This window comes from Phyllobates terribilis, unplaced genomic scaffold (assembly GCF_046119375.1).
Source record: "Phyllobates terribilis strain yellow unplaced genomic scaffold, ASM4611937v1 Scaffold_5__5_contigs__length_657084704, whole genome shotgun sequence".
NCBI lineage: Eukaryota > Metazoa > Chordata > Amphibia > Anura > Dendrobatidae > Phyllobates > Phyllobates terribilis.
Window position 1 is genome coordinate 146,144,277 of NW_027362765.1, and position 16,558 is coordinate 146,160,834.

At 39.6% G+C, this 16,558-nt stretch overlaps 1 protein-coding gene across 3 annotated transcripts in view; it reads left to right on the plus strand.

Moving 5' to 3' along the window:
• The window catches only part of SCN4A (sodium voltage-gated channel alpha subunit 4), a 133,273-nt gene extending 121,005 nt beyond the window's left edge, over positions 1 to 12,268 (plus strand). For 2 of the 3 annotated variants that reach the window (XM_073683128.1, XM_073683129.1), the window contains exons 23-28: positions 80 to 217; positions 1,027 to 1,131; positions 1,843 to 2,113; positions 3,150 to 4,291; positions 8,172 to 8,210; positions 10,135 to 12,268. In XM_073683128.1, coding sequence (XP_073539229.1) covers positions 80 to 217; positions 1,027 to 1,131; positions 1,843 to 2,113; positions 3,150 to 4,291; positions 8,172 to 8,174 — 1,659 coding nt within the window. In that variant the 3' untranslated portion in view covers positions 8,175 to 8,210; positions 10,135 to 12,268. Of the gene's footprint in view, positions 1 to 79; positions 218 to 1,026; positions 1,132 to 1,842; positions 2,114 to 3,149; positions 4,328 to 8,171; positions 8,211 to 10,134 lie in introns of those variants that run through there. The other variant, XM_073683126.1, reaches the window with a different exon arrangement.
• The last annotated feature ends 4,290 nt before the right edge of the window (positions 12,269 to 16,558 follow it).

Genomic DNA, 16,558 nt, shown 5'->3' on the forward strand with positions numbered 1-16,558 from the left:
CACACATACATATATACAAATATAATATATATATGTTTTTAAGTAGTCACTGTGATTTTTTTTCCCTTCTGTTTTAAAGATTGAGGACCAACCTGTCTATGAAATCAACTTGTACATGTACTTGTACTTTGTGATATTCATCATATTCGGTGCCTTCTTCACATTAAATCTTTTCATTGGTGTTATCATAGACAATTTCAATCAGCAAAAGAAAAAGATAAGTATTTTAGAAATGGAAAAGTACCAACGCGGTCTCAAGGTCATTTACAATTCATAGTAAACAGTGTATGATCATTGGATAACGGTGTATTTAGACCAATCGGATTGTAGGAATGCTTGTTCCTGATTATCCGCCTGTGCAAAATGCTCATTGGTTGGGTAATCAGATCATTTATGCTGGCAAAAAAAATGATTGTTATTGGCAGCACATCGCCCGATGTACACAGGAGATGTACTGCCGATAATATGTTGCTCTATCAGGGCAGAACGATCATATTAACAATCGTTCTGTCCCCATCATTGTTTGATGGTGTCTGTAAACAGTCTAGTAAGCAAGCATCGGATGACTTGTAGTTGATTATTGCTCTTTAAGGTGCACCAATGGGTTGAAGTCTAAATGTATCATTAGGGCTCCTTCACATGTCAGCTTTTTCTTATATGAGGGATGTCCATGTTTCTTATGGATCGTACCTATGATAGTCTGTGGGGTATTTCACATATCCAGTTTTTTCCTTGGACTGAGTAGTCCACACAGAAGCATGGAGACTTGTCCAATATTGATCCGAATAAAGTCGCCAAAGTCTATGGTTTTGTGAAAAAATCAGCAATTACTTGGATGCTTGTGCTATGTGACGAAACTCTGATGGCAAAAACTAGCACAGTGGCCAACCTCTGATGAAAATCAGGTCAAAATCAGTGATGAAACTTGGACCGTTTTCTGCATATTAAAAAACCCACTGAGGTTTCAATGAGTCTTTAATGCGAGTGTATGACACTGCAAATAACGAACATGTCTTTCTCTTATACTTTGGAGGAAAAGATATCTTCATGACTGAGGAGCAGAAAAAATACTACAATGCCATGAAAAAACTGGGTTCAAAGAAGCCGGTGAAACCAATTCCTAGACCGGAGGTAAAATAGATCCTCACAGGCACTCATATTAATGGAGTGGACTGTTTGGGATAATGTCATTCTATTAGACAGATCCCAAACAAATAAGTTAACTAAAGGATGTGCGAATGTTGGGGCTAAATTTGATACACGTTTGTTACACATCTATAAGGCCATTTATGTTATTCAGTGACAAGCCAAGATACTCTGTCTTGAATAATAGGTGAGAATCTCAAAATAAATAAACCCGTAATTGGGAATATCAGAGTTTATTTATCTATTTAGGAACATATCTTTTATGTAGAAGAGTGTGCTGAAATATCTTTATGGGGGACCACAAAATTTATAGAGAAATATTGTGATTGACGTTAAACCTGTGCTTTTGCTCCTTCATTCTGAACTACAGTAGATGATGGCATATCCCACTCTAATTGCAATCACTTAATATTATGGGTGATCCCCTTTAGGGGTTGCTGCTGATGAACCCTGAACCTTTTTGATAATAGACCTTGTAGCAGCTTTTATAGCATTAGTTCCACTACTACGTTGACTACTTTGTATGATCATTGTATATTACATAATTTATTCCACTTCTTTATATGTAACAAACAACATATAGGAAATAAGACAAGTAATGTTTCAGCAAAAATTATGTTGTTTTTTTATACTGCTAACTGATTTCCTTTACTTTTTTTTATACCTTTTGCCATGCCATGCTTGTACACGATAAAGAATCCGATCCAAGGAGTTGTCTTTGATTTTATCTCCAAGCAAGCGTTCGACATCTTTATTATGATCTTGATTTGCCTTAACATGATTACAATGATGATTGAGACAGATGACCAAAGTGACGAGAAAGTGAATATTCTCTTCCAAATCAACCTTGTGTTCATCGTCATCTTCACTACGGAGTGCTTCCTCAAAATGTTTGCTCTGAGGTATTACTTCTTCACGGTTGGATGGAATATTTTTGACTTTGTGGTGGTCATCATTTCTATAGCTGGTAAGTGTCAGTACGTAAATTATAATTGTAGAAATACAGTCTGATTCCAAGAAGAACAGTGAGCAGCACATGACCCAATGGATTCTCTGTTTGGTGTTGTTTAAATCCTTATGTCGAGTACTGCCCTTATATCACATTTTTTTGGCTTTGCCTAAAGGAAAAAGCTCAGAATGGGTAAAAAAAATCAAAATTTCACTGATCCCATCCCATGCCTCTTTTGTTCCAGTGCTGCCTGTTCCCTTACCGGTCTCTACTTCTTGGTGTAGCAATGACATCCTGCTGTGCAGAATTGAAGCGGTTTTCCTTGCACTGCTGTCAGAATCCCACAAATGGACTCAAGAGATGAAGAAGTTTAAGATACAATATTTATTGGTCGGTTATAATGTCTATGCGTGTCGAAGTTATTCAACTTCTTCAGGACATGACCACAGGAAGAGGAAGTTGGATAACTTTGAAATGCGTAGGCTTATAACTGTCCAATAAATATTGTATCTTAAACTTCTTTATCTCTTGAGTCCATTCGTGGGATTCTGCCAGCAGCACAAGGAAAACCGCTTCAATTCTGCACAACATTTCTCTTGGTCTTGGTTTTAATGTACAGTTAATCGGATAAAACCATATTTGAGCTTTCTTTGCTTCCTAGTCCCTCCTGAGCAATGACATCCTGAAAAAGAGACATGTGACCGCTTCAACCAATCACTGGCTTAGAAGGGGTCTTCTGCTATGGCCAGTGATTGGCTCAGAAGTAATTTTCAGACTGTGAGGAGTGACCAAGAAGTAGAGACCAGTAAGGGATCCAGGAGTGTAAAACAAAAGCAGCAGAGATTAATATTTATTTTGTTTTTTTTTATGCCGTTCTGACCCCTAGAAAAAAAAAATGTTAAAGGTGGACAACACCACTGGTAAACGAAAAATAAAACAATATTATTAGGCTCGATATTTTATAATAAATCCGAGTCATATTTTAAAATGCCTCCTAATTAATAGATTCAGTATTCATTGCCCTTCTCGTGACTTTTTTGCTTGTTTTTTTTAGGTATTGTTCTCTCAGATCTCATAGCGGAGTACTTTGTGTCACCCACACTTTTCAGAGTGATCCGACTTGCAAGAATTGGGAGGGTTCTTCGGCTCATTAAAGGAGCTAAAGGAATTCGGACGCTTCTTTTTGCCCTTATGATGTCTCTCCCGGCCCTCTTCAATATTGGTCTCCTCTTGTTCTTAGTTATGTTCATTTTCTCGATATTTGGGATGTCTAATTTTGCCTATGTGAAGAAGGAATCTGGCATTGATGACATGTTTAACTTTGAGACGTTTGGGAATAGTATTATTTGCTTGTTTGAAATTACCACCTCGGCTGGATGGGATGGGCTTTTAAATCCAATTCTAAACAGTGGCCCACCGGACTGTGACCCTCATATAGAGAATCCAGGAACTGCTGTGCAAGGAAACTGTGGAAATCCAGCCATAGGAATTGTTTTTTTCTGTAGCTATATCATTATTTCTTTTTTGATTGTAATCAATATGTACATTGCTATTATCCTGGAGAACTTTAACGTGGCCACAGAAGAAAGCGGTGAGCCCTTATGTGAGGACGATTTTGAGATGTTTTATGAAACTTGGGAGAAATTCGATCCTGATGCAACTCAATTTATTGCATACAGCAGAATGTCAGACTTTGTAGACACCTTACAGGATCCGTTACGAATTCAGAAACCCAACAAAATAAAGTTGATTACTTTGGACCTCCCAATGGTCGTTGGAGATAAGATACATTGCTTGGACATTTTGTTTGCATTGACTAAAGAAGTATTGGGAGACTCCGGAGAAATGGACGCTCTAAAAGCCTCGATGGAAGAAAAATTTATGGCAGCCAACCCTTCCAAAGTGTCTTATGAACCTATCACAACAACTTTAAAAAGGAAACAAGAAGAAGTTTGTGCCATCAAAATCCAGAGGGCTTTCCGTAGGCACCTCCTAAAGCGTTCGGTAAAGCATGCGTCCTACATCTACCGTCACAGTAAGGATTTTGACTCCGCTGTTGAGGACCCTCCAGAGAAAGAAGGTTTGGTAGCAGACAGAATAAACATTGCCTATGGACAATATCTTGATGATGAAGGAGCAAATGGAAGTCAGCGTCCACGTTCAACTAACAGATTTTCACGCAGCAGTGGAGATGATGTAAGGGAGACAGATGTGTAGCTTCATACTTGAAGAAATTTGGGGAGGGTTTCCTCTCTATATCAGGCAGTCAACTGTAGAAAGTGCATGGAGGGAAAAGTCTGTTTCTGTCTAAAATGACCATGACTACTAGGGGTGCTATAGGCAGTGGACAGAAAGGAACAATTTATAATTAATATAATGGATATTTATTTTATTAATGTGATTAATGTTAAAAATACGTTTTCTCAACTCTTCATTTCTCCCCTTGAATGTGACATCTAGCATTTATGTAACATACGTATTTATAAAACATGCGCCCTTAGGTGACTTTATAAAGGAAATCTAATTTATTTCTAATTTATTATTTTTTATATATTGATATATTTTGACAGCTGTCATAAATTTATATACAGAATTTGATGGAACAATTCTTGCCAAGATATGGAGGACCAAGTCATTTGTTTACCATGCAATATCTTTAAAGCCTCCCCTAACATATATTGCATGGCAGTGACTTGATTTGTCAGAAAGCGCTATACTTCTCCGGCATCTGGAGAAAATGTATAATATATATAGAGAAAGCTTATTCTTGAAGGCAGCTGCTTTTCCTCCTGCAATATTAACTAATGGAGAGAATGCAGAGCGCACTGAAGGGGCATTTTGATGTCATGTATTTTTTAGATCAAAGATTATTTGCTGCTTCATTTGTTAATAAGGCTTTATAGGGGTTAAAGCTCAATTTCTATGAAACATAGCTCCAAATCCCCTGGATAGACAAAAAGTTAAAATATAGTATTCTGCGTGCCAGCAGCCACCACTAGTGGGAACTAACAGCATATCCTATTATTAAAGTTTAAAGGGAAGCTGTCACCATGAAAATGCAATACAATCTGCGGGCACCATGTTATAGAGCAGGGGGAGCTGGTCAGATTGATATATTGATATATATTGATATTTATACAGTACAGACCAAAAGTTTGGACACACATTCTCATTTAAAGATTTTTCTGTATTTTCATGACTATGAAAATTGTACATTCACACTGAAGGCATCAAAACTATGAATTAACACATGTGGAATTATATACTTAACAAAAAAGTGTGAAACAACTGAAAATATGTCTTATATTCTAGGTTCTTCAAAGTAGCCACCTTTTTCTTTGATGACTGCTTTGCACACTCTTGACATTCTCTTGATGAGCTTCAAGAGGTAGTCACCGGAAATGGTCTTCCAACAATCTTGAAGGAGTTCCCAGAGATGCTTAGCACTTGTTGGCCCTTTTGCCTTCACTCTGTGGTCCAGCTCACCCCAAACCATCTCGATTAGGTTCAGGTCTGGTGACTCTGGAGGCCAGGTCATCTGGCGTAGCCCCCCATCACTCTCCTTCTTGGTCAAATAGCCCTTACACAGCCTGAATGTGTGTTTGGGGTCACTGTCCTGTTGAAAAATAAATGATGGTCCAACTAAACGCAAACCGAATGGAATAGCATGCCGCTGCAAGATGCTGTGGTAGCCATGCTGGTTCAGTATGCCTTCAATTTTGAATAAATCCCCAACAGTGTCACCAGCAAAGCACCCCCACACCATCACACCTCCTCCTCCATGCTTCACGGTGGGAACCAGGCATGTAGAGTCCATCCGTTCACCTTTTCTGCGTCGCTCAAAGACACGGTGGTTGGAACCAAAGATCTCAAATTTGGACTCATCAGACCAAAGCACAGATGTCCACTGGTCTAATGTCCATTCCTTGTGTTCTTTAGCCCAAACAAGTCTCTTCTGCTTGTTGCCTGTCCTTAGCAGTGGTTTCCTAGCAGCTATTTTACCATGAAGGCCTGCTGCACAAAGTCTCCTCTTAACAGTTGTTGAAGAGATGTGTCTGCTGCTAGAACTCTGTGTGGCATTGACCTGGTCTCTAATCTGAGCTGCTGTTAACCTGCGATTTCTGAGTCTGGTGACTCGGATAAACTTATCCTCAGAAGCAGAGGTGACTCTTGGTCTTCCTTTCCTGGGGCGGTCCTCATGTGAGCCAGTTTCTTTGTAGCGCTTGATGGTTTTTGCAACTGCATTTGGGGACAGTTTCAAAGTTTGCCCAATTTTTTGCACTGACTGACCTTCATTTCTTAATGTAATGATGGCCATTCGTTTTTCTTTACTTTGCTGCTTTTTTCTTGCCATAATACAAATTCTAACAGTCTATTCAGTAGGACTATCAGCTGTGTATCCACCAGACTTCTGCACAACACAACTGATGGTCCCAACCCCATTTATAAGGCAAGAAATCCCACTTATTAAACCTGACAGGGCACACCTGTGAAGTGAAGACCATTTCTGGTGACTACCACTTGAAGCTCATCAAGAGAATGCCAAGAGTGTGCAAAGCAGTCATCAAAGCAAAAGGTGGCTACTTTGAAGAACGTAGAATATAAGACATATTTTCAGTTGTTTCACACTTTTTTGTTAAGTATATAATTCCACATGTGTTAATTCATAGTTTTGATGCCTTCAGTGTGAATGTACAATTTTCATAGTCATGAAAATACAGAAAAATCTTTAAATGAGAAGGTGTGTCCAAACTTTTGGTCTGTACTGTATATATTGATATATCAGATTGTGACAAAAGATTTAATATAACCTGTGTTTTGTTTAATCCTCTGCCGTTTCTTGGATTTTCAGTCCAGTGGGCGACCCCCTCAGTGACTGACAGCAATCTATATGTAAAAGTCAATACAACGATAGCTATCAATCATGGATAGGACCGCTCACTGGACTGAAAATCCAAGAAAGAGTGGAGGATTAAATGAATAAAACACAGGTCATACCACAGAACTATATATCAGTCTGCTCAGCTTCTCCTGCTCTATAACATGGTGCCTGCAGATTGGATTGCAATTTCATGGTGACCGGTTATCTTTAAGGTGCGTTCCCATTTTTGTATATTTATGACACATCCTCTGGATATTTATTTTACTTGCTTATAGAGCGCCATTTATTTCAATGGCTTTTTACAGAGATCATTATGGATATGCCATCAATGTTTAATAGAGGTTTGTCCCATTGGTGGGATCTATCCTAAAAACTGGGCTCCATCATGCACAGCTGTCGTTGGAGAGGTGATGGCAATTCCCATATAAATTAAAGGAGAGAGGCACACATACATATGGGAAATATGACCACCACTCCACTAATAGTGTTAGGCATGAAGCCCTCGTTCTCTAGACAGATAAAGGTCTCATTAATGGGACCCACATCTGCTATACATATACCCTGTGGATATGGGATAAATGTACGAGAAGGGAATACCCTATTAATATGTCCAGTAGGCGGTTATCTCATGAGCTCCCTCTAGTGGCAGCTGTTGAATACAGAAATTTATCTTTCAGTTCTATCACAGATTTTGAATTTGCATCAGAAAAAGAGCTCTGGCCATTATAAAGATATTATACAAATCGACATTCAATGGTTTAAGAAATTTGTCATGGTTAGTGCTTAATTGAAAGTATATACTTCTTCAATCCTACTCAGTGGATGTATACAGTTTGCCTTACTTAGGCCCCATTCTCACGACTATGCTTCGCTTCATGTACGTGATCTATCTATATTTTTCAAAGACCCATACCCAGTATAGTCTATGGGCATGTTTAAATGTCCTCTTTTTAGCAGCCTGCTGGCAAAAATATTGGAGAGATATCTGATTTTGATCCAACGTGTGAATCAAAATTGTTCATTCAAATCAAAGGGTCAGTGCATACAAGACAAACAGATGCTTCACTGATGGCCCAAAAAAGAGATGAAAATCGAATAAAAAACATTGATCCTAATTTTTCTTGTATACAAAAAAAACGCTGTGCATTAAGCTCCTTCTCCGTCTGAGTCTATATCTTCCTTTTTCCATTACAGTAATAAGTCTTGACGTTGGTATCATACAAAGGAAAGAATGTGAGTGGTCAGAGCATGATTTTCTATGGTGACTGCTTCCATGCTTTCTTGGGGTCGTGGAGATAAGAAGCGCTTTCTGCTTTGCAGCAAAAAAAAAAAGAACGGCTGATCTTCTAGCTTCATGTTTGGAGATCTCACCTGCATGGCTATAAACCCCCTTGGGAAATGTGAGATACTTAATAACAAACAGAAACGACTCTGAAACTGAAAAATCTGCTATTCAAACCATTTACGATACCTTGTGTATGCAATATCCGCAAGGTAGAACAATGATTTATAGCATAGTTTTATTCTGTAATCACAAAAAAATTATACCAAAGGGGTAAAATGCCATAAAATAATGCCATGTTTCCATGTAATGTAAATGCTGTTTTTTGTGCAGTGAATCTGCTGCATTCAAGAGTTCAAAGTCTATGTGATCGCAAGAAAACTCATGCCCTCAGGGAGTTTAAAGATATTGTTGAACTCTCCATTTTTGGTACATCTTTTCCCATACCCTGAAAAACGCATGTAAAAAATGCAGTTGCATTTTTATGTGCAAAATCCTTGTATTTCTGCACTAAAAACTCTTAAAACCCCCCACTTCAAATTTGTACCAAAACCACATAAGAAAAAAGTGAAACGCAGCTAAATCTTTTTCCCCTCCCCCACAGCAAAAGCCCAATAGTCAAAACAGATTTCTATTGCATGTTTTGGTGCGGACATCTGCAGAAAAAACTTGTGGCACCATGGTCTACAAAGAGCCATTACTCATCTAATAAATTCTGGTCCCATTCTTAAGATTGCTGGATGTCCAAGTGGTAGAACCCCCAGCGATTAGTAAGTTATCCCCCTATTATATGTGAACAAGCCTTTAAAGAGAACCTGTCACCAAGTTTTCCCAATATAAGCTAGAGCCACCACCTTTAAGGCCTCTTTTACCGTATTCCAGTACGCTGTATAAAGTCCCCAATTCCCTCCACAAAGCACAAAAAAACTTTTTAATCCCCCCATACAGCACAATCGGGTCCATTGGTCTAGCTTTGGCGACTCCTCTATCCCCACTGTCGCCGTCCTCCCACTTTGCTTCATGTGGTTGACGCATCCTACGTCATTCACACAGTGTCCCACAATCGAACTCCTGCTCAGGCGTACTTCGTACTGTAATGCGCATGCGCCACTTTCCTTCTGGGTCATCGGCACTCTTTGGCCTCTCCCGACGCATGCGCATTACAGTGCTTTTCTCTGACCTCAGCAGGACATAGCAGAATACATCTGCGCAGGAGCGAGATTAGGTGACACTGTGTAGATGACGTAGGACATGTCATCCACATGAAGTAAGCAGGAGGACGGTGATTGTGGGAAAAGAGGAGGTGCCAAAGCAAGACCAGAGACGCCCATTGGATCAGATGGCGCCTTATGGGGGGATTCTAAAAGGTATTTTTTGTGTTATGCAATGGGTGTGTGGGATTTACCGATTACTAGAATACTGTAAAAGAGTCCTTAAAGGTGGTGGCTGTAGTTTACATTGGGAAAACCTGGTGACATATTCCCTTTAACAGTAATCATAAATCCCCCTTTACTTTAGTGGTGGCAGGAGGAGGAAGCCTATATTGTATCATTTCTTCCTGTGTCTATGGAGAGGATTTGTAACTCTGTATCAAAAAAATGGAGCTCTGATGGTTATAATGAGACTTATGTAATTAATCCTCAATCACAACACAATCCAAGAATTAAACACAATGATTGCTCATTGATATCTGCTTTGTGTGGCTTCTGCTTCTTGTTGGCATGTCCTGCCAAAGCTTTGGGCTGTAGATGCGCAACTGGTTTAGCGATAATGACTACAGCCACAGTATTCTGCATGGTTCCTCTGGAAATTCACCGGCTTGGAGGAAGAAGCTTGGCCACCAATTGTGTTTTTCCTGTTTCCCTCTCCCAACAGAATTTGACATTGGGAAAGAACTGAACTTTACATCGTTGAGACAGTTGTCTGCAGAAGTTCATCTGCCCTTTGGTATCGAGGTCTGGTTACAGTAATGTTCCATGAACAAGAAGGTGTCAGAGTACTAAGGGATTACACCAGGATGATTTCGTTTTCTTATGATTGATGAAGGCCTAGTATAGAACTCACAAATCTTACCCTCGACCCCTTATTCTAAACCCTTGGCCACCACTGCAAGACGGATATCCTTTAGTCCATATGAAGAGCCCGTCTCCTCTTCTCATATTCTGATTGTGAACTTCAAGGATGTCCAGCATGACTAAATGCAACATTAGTATCGCGGATACTGAAAAAGTAGTTTACATCCAACCTTTTTTTTTTCCTTCTTTTTTTTAGGTTTAGATGCTTTTAGATACAATCTCTTTCATATGTTTCAAGCTCTTCTGCAAACGTGGTTTCATTCGTTTTTTGTTTTATTATTTCATATGTGACGGAGCATTAATCTTCCACCCTATCTATAAATGGACATTATGTTGGTATATGTGGCTACTGATACTGTGAAGTATTCAGATTATTTCTATTAAGCTGTATACAATGACCCCCATCTTACTGCTTTGCCAAGATATGTCAAGTTTATGCTTAGTACCAGTCTAAAGGGTATTAACACCCAAACCCATATCTACTCAAATAATGTACCTATCACTATCCTTGCTCCCGATTCATCATTGCCGTTCCTCCAGTCTTCTAAAGTAATTTGCTTCTCTTTAGTGGCTTTAGTATTTGCGCTTTATTCTCTGTACATTTTGCGCCACTTTTTAATTCGTCTTTCTTTTTTCAGTCTTTTTTTTTCCTCTACAACTTTGCTTATCCAGATGTATTAGACAGATTCATGAAATGTGACTTCAACCAAATGTTGGTGTTTTTTTAGCGCATCTCATTCTAGTCCATGCCTGGAGTAAAATTTCTGGAAGTGGTTTTAATTTGATGCATTTTTGTGACTTTTTAAAGGATTTGAGACTTTTGGTGCTAGATAGTCGTAAAAAAAATCCTTAACGACAAAAATAAGAGCATTTTTTATTTTGCACCAAATTCACAAAACAAGTGAACCATTTGGAATAATTTGTTGCACAAAATGTCAGCGAACACTGTAAGACAAAAAAAGGAAATTTAAATATATTGCAAATTATGGATCATGTCCATAGTCTTAGGTTTAAATTCTACTGCTGTTCTTTCTATTATAAGCTATGGAGAATTTAGAATTGACTTTATCATACTCCACCTCTGTAGGTCTTGTGTATGTCGCAACCCTGTTGTACACAAGGCAAATGCAAACTTCTCATCTAAGAGTTTTTTTTATTCATCTCAGTGAAAGGTGCAGCCTTAGAAAAAGAAATAAAAATTATATATATATAATATATGCAGTATGTTATACACTCACAGCGGGTGAAATAAGTATTGAACACGTCATCAATTTTATAAGTGAATTTATTTATAAAGGTGCTACGGACATGAAAGTCTCAACAGATGTCCATAAATGAAGCTGTGCAATAATGAGAAATGACACGGAAAAATTATTGAACACATGAAGAAAGAAAGGTGCAAAAAGCCATGGAAAGTCTTGACAGCAGCTTAAATCTATCAGTAATAAGAAAGCAATCCCACCATTTAGTGAAAAATAATATCAGATGGTTCAACTGATGGCCTATAAAAAGGTGTCTCATTACAAGGTGCCGCGCAAAAAAGGTCTTATGATGGGTAAAACCAGTGAGCTGTTTCAAGACCTTTGCAACCATATGATAGCAAAACATACTGATGGCATTAGTTACAGAAGAATTTCTAAACTGCTGAAGGTTCTGGTCAGATGAGACCAATTTTGAACTCTTTGGATGTCATAATACACACCATGTTTGGAGGCCAAAAGGCACTGCATATCACCAACACCATGCCAAAAGTGAAGTTTGGAGGTGGGAACATCATGGTGTGGGGCTGTTCTTGAGCATACGGCACTGGCAAATTTCATATAATTGTAAGAAGGAAGAATGGACAAATGTACCGAGACATTCTTGAAAAAAATCTGCTGCCATCTACCAGGATGATGATGAAACGAAGGTAGACAGTTCAGCAGGACAATGATCCCAAGCACACAGGCAAGGAAACTCTCAATTTGTTTTAGAGAAAGGAAATAAAGCTGCTAGAATGGCCCAGCCAATCACCGGAATCCAATAGAAAATGTATAAAAGGAATTAAAGCTCAGAGTTCATAGAATGAGCCCACGGAGCCTTCAGGATTTAAAGAGTGTTTGTGTGAAAGAATGGGCCAATATCATACCTGAGCAATGGATGCTACTAGTTTCTCCATACAGGAGGCGTCTTTAAGCTGTCATCACCAACAAAGGCTTTCGTACGAAGTATTAAATGAATTTCAGTAAGTGTGTTCAATACTTTTTCCCTGTGCCATTTCTCATTATTAGACATAACTTAATTTACGGACATCTATGGTTTGATTTCTTTGCCTTTGTGAATTGGATGGGTTGTTACTGACATCTGGTGAGATTTTCATGTCAATAGCACCTTTAGAAATAGATTTACTGGTGGCGCGTTCAATACTTATTTCAACCGCTGTGTATATACAGAATATATATACATATATATATAGTATATACAGTTGTGCTCAAAAGTTTACATACCCTGGCAGAATTTTTGCTTTCTTGTCCTTGTTTCAGAGAATATGAATGATAACAAAAAACTTTTTCTCCACTCCTGGTTATTGGTTGGGTGAAGCCATTTATTGTCAAACTACGGTGTTTTCTCTTTTTAAATCTTAATGACAACCAAAGACATCCAAATGATCCTCATCAAAAGTTCACATACCCTAGTGATTTTGGCCTGATAACATGCACAGAATTTGACACAAATGGGTTTGAATGGCACATCCTCACCTGTGACCTGTTTGCTTGTAATCAGTGTGTGTACATAAAAGCTGAGTGAGTTTCTGGGATCCAGACAGAATCTTGCATCTTTCATCCAGCCACTGACGTTTGTGGATTGTGAGTCATGGAGAAAGCAAAAGAATTTTCAACGGATCTATGGGAAAAGGTAGTTGAACTGTATAAGACAGGAAAGGGATACAAAAAAATATCCAAGGAATTGATAATGCCAGTCAGCAGCGTTCAAACTGTGATTAACAAATGGTAAATCAGGGGCTGCCAGCAAAAAATGTTCGGAATTCTAAGAAAAACTCACAAATAATATCAGCTGAAATTCAGGACTCTCTGAAAACCTCGATGTGGCTGTTTCAAGATACACAATAAGGAGGCACTTGAAGAAAAATGGGTTGCATGGTCGAGTCGCCAGAAGAAAGCCATTACTGCGCAAATGCCACAAAGTATCTCGCCTATAATACGCCAAACAGCACAGAGACAAGCCTCAAAACTTCTGGAACAAGGTAATTTGGAGTGATGACACCAAAATTGAACTTTTTGGCCACAACCATAAACGTTACATTTGGAAAGAAGTCAACAAGGCCTATGATGAAAGGAACACCATTCCTACAGTAAAGCATGGAGGTGGATTGCTGATGTTTTGGGGATGTGTGAGCTACAAAGCCACAGGAAACTTGGTAAAAGTTGAAGGAATGGTGAATGTAGCACGTTATTAGCAAATACTGGAGGCAAATTTGCACTCATCAGCCCAGAAGCTGTGCATGGGACGTACTTGGACATTCCAACATGACAACGATCCAAGACACAAGGCCAAGTCGACCTGTCATTGGCTACAGCAGAACAAAGTGAGGGTTCTGGAGTGGCCATCTCAGTCTCCTGACCTCAATATCATTCAGCCACTCGGGGGAGCTCTCAAGTGCGCAGTTCATCCTAGACAGACCAGGAATTTACAGGAACTGGAGGCTTTTTGCCAAGAAGAATGGGTAGCTTTACCATCTGAGAAAATAAAGAACCTCATCCACAACTACCACAACAGACTTCAAGCAGCGATTGATGTTAGAGGGGGCAATACATGGTATTAAGAACTGGGGTATGTGAACTTTTGATCAGGGTCATTTGGATGTTTTTGGTTGTCATTAAGATTTAAAAAGAGAAAACACAGTAGTTTGACAATAAATGGCTTCACCCAACCAATAACCATGAGTGGAGAGTGGAGAGTGGAGAAAAAGGTTTTTTTGTTATATTCATATTCTCTGAAACAATGCCAAGAAAGGAAAAATTCTGCCGGGCTATGTAAAACTGAACTGTGTATATATGTATGTGTGTGTGTATATATATGTGTGTGTATATATATATATATATATATATATATATATATATATATATATATATATATATATATATATATATATATATATATATATATATATATATATATATATATATATATATATATACACATATATATATATATAAATGTGTGTATGTGTGTGTATATACAGTATATATATTATAGATATATATACTGCACTTTGTTGAAAATTAGAACAACTACATAGGAACCCAGTGTACCATATAGCCTTATATTTAATACAACATATTACTAGAATTATATTTGTGTGCAGATGAAAATTGGAAGCAGTTTGGTTACCGATATGTCTTAAATACAACCTACAAATAAAGAGGAAAACCGGTGACACTGATTTGCACAGCCGAGTCTTAAATTAATCATTTCTGGGCCACTCTGTGCATCCTGTGATGCCCGCAGCGATTTATTAACCGTATGTTTACATTTTAATGTATGAAAGCAATTCCAGTGCTGTGTAATTTTACATCTTATGCCTGTACATATTCCTGTCTAGTACTGGAAACAGAAATGAAATCATAGATATTATTCTTGTATATTATTCAAATTCTAATAAATTGTTCATTGGAAAGCTATTAGAGTGTTATTTGTTGATCCCTTACATAGAGGTATTCCCTTTACAGACATTTTTGGAACTCCCGTAGAAGTGAATGGATAGACCCCCACATGTGTGCCCTCCTCTTTGTTAATGGCAATGACAGATGAGTTTGACGCGCCCAGGGAATGGGGACGACTCGGCGCCCAGGCCTTGTTGTTGCCTGATCTCGGGATATGTTGCGGTGGCCGGCTCCGTACCCTGGGGTCACTCTTAAAAGAAGCGGGAAGTTATGTGGGAAAGAGGAATGTTCGTGAAGCCACCTGTGGTGTCTGGGGAGGATCACCAGCGCTGCAACAGTCCTCTGAGGCCGGTGTTCAGGCAGCTTAGTTGGTGCGGCTCCCCACAGGTGGAGCGGGGCCTCAGGGCAGCGTAAGTGTTGGGATGCAGGACAGAGGGGACCCAGCCGGGTCAAAGGAAGGATAGAAGAATTGGCACGCACACCGGAGTTCACTTCAGTACCTTTACTGGTGGTGTTTCAGGCACGATCCAGGGCACTTTAGGGAGAAGGGTGCATATCAGGACTCTCCCCAGTGAGCGGGTGTGGGGCCTCCTGTTCCTTGCCTTTCCTTGATAAGTTTCTGACCTGCCTGGAGCTAGGCCTAACTTGGTCTCTGTCTTGCACCTGCTGATCTGGTGCTAGGGCCTTCTGTTGGAGTTCACACTCCCTGGTCTCTGGGGCCTCCGTGACTCCTGGCCCTGGTACGTAATCAGCTTTTGTGTTCCTGGGACATATAGTTCACCAGGGGTTCCGGTTGTTTCTGCTGGATGTAAGGAATCCCTGCAGACGCGGAACCGGTGTCCGGTAAATGGTTTTTGGGGTGAGCTGGTTAAGCTCCTCTGCCCCCTATGTTGCTCGCTTACTCCACTCGCCTTCGGCCACGCTCGGGGCCCTCACTAGGCTTCACACGGGCAGTAGGCCTCGCTACTCTTCACCGCTCTTTTGACGTCGGCACGCCCTAGGCTCACTAACTCGAGCTCTCTGAGTCTGGACTGAACTGACTGAGCTCCACTGCCGGCTAGCTTCTGCAGGAGCTCCTCTCAACAGACTGACTGCCTAACTCCACCCTCCAGTATATATATCCCTATCCGGGCTCCCTCTGGTGGTCTGAAGTGGAAGGTGGAGGTGTGTGAATGCTATGAGGGGATCTTGTGGAGAAGTCCGTCCATGCACCACTCTGGGATCTGTGGCACCAATGCGCAGCAGGGCGCCACAAGTTCCATTCTTGAAATATATGGGGGTCCCTTAGGTGGGACTCATACCTATCAATAAACCGTAACTGATGGGAATACCCTTTTAATCGCTGTATAATACAAACTTCTGCAATTGTCTAATATACTTTGTGCATAAACTTGTAACCATTTTCAAGAATTCTTTGCTGAAAGTTCCATGGGAGCATTTACACTGTACGATCACATTGAAAGAGTGTTCCTAATAAGGTTAATTTCTGATAATCAGCCAGTTTAAGCAGTCTGCCAAGCTTGTTTAAAAATCATTGTTCTCAGCAGCACATTGTTCTGT